This window comes from Lepidochelys olivacea (assembly GCF_965140295.1).
Source record: "Lepidochelys olivacea isolate rLepOli2 genome assembly, chromosome: 2".
In the NCBI taxonomy this organism is placed as follows: Eukaryota; Metazoa; Chordata; order Testudines; family Cheloniidae; genus Lepidochelys; species Lepidochelys olivacea.
This window is the reverse complement of record NC_140412.1, coordinates 246,879,384-246,884,975: the sequence shown is the minus strand read 5'-3', so window position 1 is coordinate 246,884,975 and position 5,592 is coordinate 246,879,384. Positions and strand designations below refer to the sequence as shown.

At 44.5% G+C, this 5,592-nt stretch overlaps 1 protein-coding gene across 1 annotated transcript; it reads right to left on the bottom strand.

The window, feature by feature from the left end:
• Nucleotides 1-581: 581 nt before the first annotated feature.
• On the bottom strand, nucleotides 582-2,579 carry LOC311516950 (uncharacterized protein). The gene is made up of 2 exons (XM_084621392.1): nucleotides 1,889-2,579; nucleotides 582-1,301 (listed from the first exon to the last, which is right to left on the bottom strand). The coding sequence occupies exons 1-2, from the start codon at nucleotides 2,469-2,471 to the stop codon at nucleotides 760-762; spliced, it is 1,125 nt and encodes a 374-aa protein (XP_084477518.1). The 5' UTR covers nucleotides 2,472-2,579; the 3' UTR covers nucleotides 582-759.
• Between the last annotated feature and the right edge of the window lie 3,013 nt (nucleotides 2,580-5,592).

Here is a 5,592-nt window from a genome sequence, read left to right as displayed (position 1 = left end):
TCTTCAGGAACTCTGGTCTGTTTCAAAAGCTGCAGGAAGGGACTTTATTCCCAGACCAGAAAATAACTGTTGGGGATGTTGAAATGCCTATATGTATCCTTGGGGACCCAGCCTACCCCTTAATGCCATGGCTCATGAAGCCGTACACAGGCAGCCTGGACAGTGGTCAGGAGCTGTTCAACTACAGGCTGAGCAAGTGCAGAATGGTGGTAGAATGTGCATTTGGACGTTTAAAGGTGCGCTGGCGCAGTTTACTGACTCGCTTAGACCTCAGCGAAACCAATATTCCCACTGTTATTACTGCTTGCTGTGTGCTCCACAATATCTGTGAGAGTAAGGGGGAGACGTTTATGGCGGGGTGGGAGGCTGAGGCAAATCGCCTAGCTGCTGGTTACGCGCAGCCAGACACCAGGGCGGTTAGAAGAGCACAGGAGGGCGCGGTACGCATCAGAGAAGCTTTGAAAACCAGTTTCATGACTGGCCAGGCTACGCTGTGAAAGTTCTGTTTGTTTCTCCTTGATGAAACCCCCCGCCCCTTGGTTCACTCTACTTCCCTGTAAGCTAACCACCCTCCCCTCCTCCCTTTAATCACCGCTTGCAGAGGCAATAAAGTCATTGCTGCTTCACAGTCATGCATTCGTTATTCATTCATCACACAAATAGGGAGATGACTACCAAGGTATCCCAGGAGGGGTGGTGGAGGAGGGAAGGAAAATGCCACACAGCACTTTAAGCACAGCACTTTAAAAGTTTACAACTTTAAAATTTATTGAATGACAGCCTTCTTTTTTTTGGGCAATCCTCTGTGGTGGAGTGGCTGGTTGGCCGGAGGCCCCCCCACCGCGTTCTTGGGCATCTGGGTGTGGAGGCTATGGAACTTGGGGAGGAGGGCGGTTGGTTACAGAGGGGCAGCAGTGGCAGTCTGTGCTCCAGCTGCCTTTGCTGCAGCTCAACCATACACTGGAGCATTCTGGTTTGGTCCTGCAGCAGCCTCAGCATTGAATCCTGCCTCCTCTCATCACGCTGCCGCCACATTTGAGCTTCAGCCCTGTCTTCAGCCCGCCACTTACTCTCTTCAGCCCGCCACTTACTCTCTTCAGCCCTCCACCTCTCCTCCCGGTCATTTTGTGCTTTCCTGCACTCTGACATTATTTGCCTCCACGCATTCGTCTGTGCTCTGTCAGTGTGGGAGGACAGCATGAGCTCGGAGAACATTTCATCGCGAGTGCGTTTTTTTTTCTTTCTAAGCTTCACTAGCCTCTGGGAAGGAGAAGATCCTGTGATCATTGAAACACATACAGCTGGTGGAGAAAAAAAAAGGGACAGCGGTATTTAAAAAGACACATTTTATAAAACAGTCGCTACACTCTTTCAGGGTAAACCTTGCTGTTAACATTACATACATAGCACATGTGCTTTCGTTACAAGGTCGCATTTTGCCTCCTCCCACCGCGTGACTACCCCCTCAACCTTCCCCCCTCCCTGTGGCTAACAGCGGCGAACATTTCTGTTCAGCCACAGGCAAACAGCCCAGCAGGAATGGGCTATACTGAGTGTCCCTGAAGAAAAGCACCCTATTTCAACCAGGTGACCATGAATTATATCTCACTCTCCTGAGGATAACACAGAGAGATAAAGAACGGATTTTGGTTGAATGCCAGCAAACATACACTGCAATGCTTTGTTCTACAGTGATTCCTGAGTATGTGTTACTGGCCTGGAGTGATAAAGTGTCCTACCATGAAGGACGAAATAAGGCTGCCCTCCCCAGAAACCTTTTGCAAAGGCTTTAGGACTACATCTAGGAGAACCGCAAATGCCAGGGCAAAGTAATCCTTTCACATGCTTGCTTTTGAACCATGTATAGCATTTTAAAAGGTACACTCACCAGAGGTCCCTTCTCCGCCTGCTGGGTCCAGGAGGCAGCCTTGGGTGGGTTCGGGGGGTACTGGCTCCAGGTCTAGGGTGAGAAACAGTTCCTGGCTGTCGGGAAAACCGGTTTCTCCGCTTGCTTGCTGTGAGCTATCTACAACCTCCTCCTCATCATCATCTTCTTCGTCCCCAAAACCTGCTTCCGTATTGCCTCCATCTCCATTGAAGGAGTCAAACAACACGGCTGGGGTAGTGGTGGCTGAACCCCCTAAAATGGCATGCAGCTCATCATAGAAGCGGCATGTTTGGGGCTCTGACCCAGAGCGGCTGTTCGCCTCTCTGGTTTTCTGGTAGGCTTGCCTCAGCTCCTTCAGTTTCACGCGGCACTGCTTCGGGTCCCTGTTATGGCCTCTGTCCTTCATGCCCTGGGAGATTTTCACAAAGGTTTTGGCATTTCGAAAACTGGAACGGAGTTCTGATAGCACGGATTCCTCTCCCCAAACAGCGATCAGATCCCGTACCTCCCGTTCGGTCCATGCTGGAGCTCTTTTGCGATTCTGGGACTCCATCATGGTCACCTGTGCTGATGAGCTCTGCATGGTCACCTGCAGCTTGCCACGCTGGCCAAACAGGAAATGAGATTCAAAAGTTTGCGGTTCTTTTCCTGTCTACCTGGCCAGTGCATCTGAGTTGAGAGTGCTGTCCAGAGCGGTCAGAATGGAGCACTCTGGGATAGCTCCCGGAGGCCAATACCATCGAATTGTGTCCACAGTACCCCAAATTCGAGCTGGGAACGTCGATTTAAGCGCTAATCCACTTGTCAGGGGTGGAGTAAGGAAATCGATTTTAAGAGCCCTTTAAGTCGAAATAAAGGGCTTCACTGTGTGGATGGGTGCAGGTTTAAATCAATTTAACGTTGCTAAATTCGACCTAAAGTCCTAGTGTAGACCAGGGCTATGTCACATATGCACAAGACTCTTCAGATTTGGTTCTATATCACATGTTTGTCTGGATGGTCTCATTTTTCATTCCATCAAATTGCTTATTCTGAAGCAATGGTTCAAATTTGAAATAAAATGGTAGCTTCATCTACTAATGTTTCAGAGGTTCAATATTGTCCATTTCAGTGTTCTTGTTCTTGTTCTAATATTTACCATTATTTCAGCTTGTTGCCAGTTACTGGTGAATTTCTATGCTGGTTCAATTTTTGTGTGTGTACCCATACTGCCTATTTGAATTGTTCTTGTTAATTTTAGTTATTTTTGGTAAGTCAGTCAAACATACTAGGGTCTTGAGGGCCATAACAACAAAATAGTCATGCATATGAAACTATGGATTTCTCCATGAAGGAGTCAGATAGAAAACATTGTGTTACATGAATTTTATTACTTAGAATTCTGTTATTTCATCTCACAAGCCAGCAAAGCGGATGCTGGACTTCCATTCATTCCACTCCCGTGTAGATGACTGGTCTATAATGTAATACTTGTGGTTCTTTACCAGCCATTTTTGTAATGTTTTGGCATCACGTAATGTTTTGTTTGCTTGTGTGAGATCAACCTGTAGGCAGCAGCTCCCTTAAGAAAAAGGAGTCTAAGTTAGCAAGGAAAGCATATGGCTAGCACAATGGGGAACAGACTGCTTAGCATCTAAAAAGAATTCCATCGCAGCAGACAATAAACCCTTCTTTCAACAGCTCACTGCCTACACATTCAGAGAACTAGCACAGACATCTGTAATAGCGCCATCTGGTGACTTCCAATCCTGTCATGGTGCTGTTAAATTTCCAAAATAATAATCAACAGAAAGTTAAGAGAAGAAAATGAAAGATTAGTCTCGTTTTCAGCAACACTACAAATATGGTGGGCACACCTACTCTCACAAAGTAGTTTAGCACATTTCAAACAAGGATCACATATTTGTAAATAAAAATAACATCTGCAGTTTCAGTGACTAAGATAACAATTGCAGGAACAACAAGCACTCATGCTTCATAGCATTAGTGGAGCACCAGATGGGGCCAGAAAGAAATTTTCTTCCATGGTTGAATTTTGTGTGCCTGCTAAGCAGATAGCTACTGACTGAGGCGGGATGTTAGAATAGATGGAGCACTGGTTCTGTTCTGGCAATTCTTATTTTCTTAGCACTTGTACCAAGGAAATATTAAAGCATGCCATCTAAATTGCATTTGATATATGTACTGTGTCACACTTCAAACCACTGAAGCAATGAGGACAGCATGATTCATGTGGAGAATATGCTTGAATTACCTTAGGCATGAAGAAAAAAAATATCAGAGTTAGGTCTACAACCTCCTGCACACAGCATGATTTGGCAATCCGTGATGTGTTTGGTCCTCATAGAGGTGAAAAAGTATTAAAGCATTATCAATAGAAACAACACAATGTGTCTGTTTCAGAGCAGCAGGCACTGTTAAGCTACAGCTGATGGGCACAAATGTAAATGCACAAGCTCATGCATGCAATGGAAAATGAATTCACTGCCTGCCTAGATGTTATACACTGAATAAAGAAATGGTCCACCATGACAAGAGTAAGAATTCATTACTATCTCATTAAAAATGAGCAGCTCAGTTTTCAGATGGCATTGTAAGTATGTTTAATGTGTACCTGGAAAAAAATAAAAGAGAGGATGGCGAAAATCAGCAATTAAAGAAATCTGTATGATCACTAACTGCTAAACATTGCTTTAGCTTGATGTATATCTGGAAGCTTGCATAAAGATGCAATTCTACAGCTTGAAAAAAGTGGATTGTAATGTAGGTCACAGATGATGCCCCAGATACACCACACCTTGCTCCAGTTGAATGGGACTCCCACTGAAATAGCCAATAGAACTACAGCTTGCAGTTTCAAAAAGTGTTTAGGGTACAGGCAAATGACCTTCACACAGTTTTATGGGGGGTCTTGTGACTAAAGCTAAACCTGGTGAATAGCTTTAAAACATAGTGAGCATAAATGCTATTAAAAACTGGGAATTAACATTGATTTTCATAAATGCTTCTATTCACTTCCTCTGAGCATTCCATACAAGCAAATAATGGTTCACAAGCACAGCTGCAGAAAAAGCATTGTGTTCTTGCAACGATGAATGCTTTTTGGGACTTGGAGGTCATACAGTCAGGGAGCAGAAACCTTACTAAGTCATAAAGGGGACTGATCAGAGTACAAATACCAAATTATGCAATTGTCATTGTGAATGATCTAGCAAACCTTAGGCTGGAACATTTCACAGAAGTTATTTGTGGAATGATTTTAAATTATGAAGAGAGCAATGTCTTTTGGATGTCTTTCTAAAAGATATGTTGCAACTCAAACAGAAGAAACCCTTTGGTGAAATTCGATAGCCTGTGTTCTCCAGGGGTTGTGTCCCTTGCAATCTTGGCTAGCCATTGATGGACTTATCCTCCATGAACTTAGCTAATTATTTTATTAACTCATTTATACTTTCAGCCTTCACAAACTCCCATGTCAATGAATTCCACAGGCTGACTCTGCGTGGTGTGAAGAAGTAGAATCATAGAATCATAGAATATCAGGGTTGGAAGGGACCCCAGAAGGTCATCTAGTCCAACCCCCTGCTCGAAGCAGGACCAATTCCCAGTTAAATCATCCCAGCCACGGCTTTGTCAAGCCTGACCTTAAAAACCTCTAAGGAAGGAGATTCTACCACCTCCCTAGGTAACGCATTCCAGTGTTT

What these genes read in the sequence shown, in the direction of transcription:
- LOC311516950 (XM_084621392.1), bottom strand. Translation starts at nt 2,471, where the DNA reads ATGCAGAGCTCATCAGCACAGGTGACCATGATGGAGTCCCAGAATCGC. An exon ending in AGGCGGAGAAGGGACCTCTG is followed by an intron (nt 1,302 to 1,888) that starts GTGAGTGTACCT and finishes TTTCTCCACCAG; the next exon opens with CTGTATGTGTTTCAATGATC.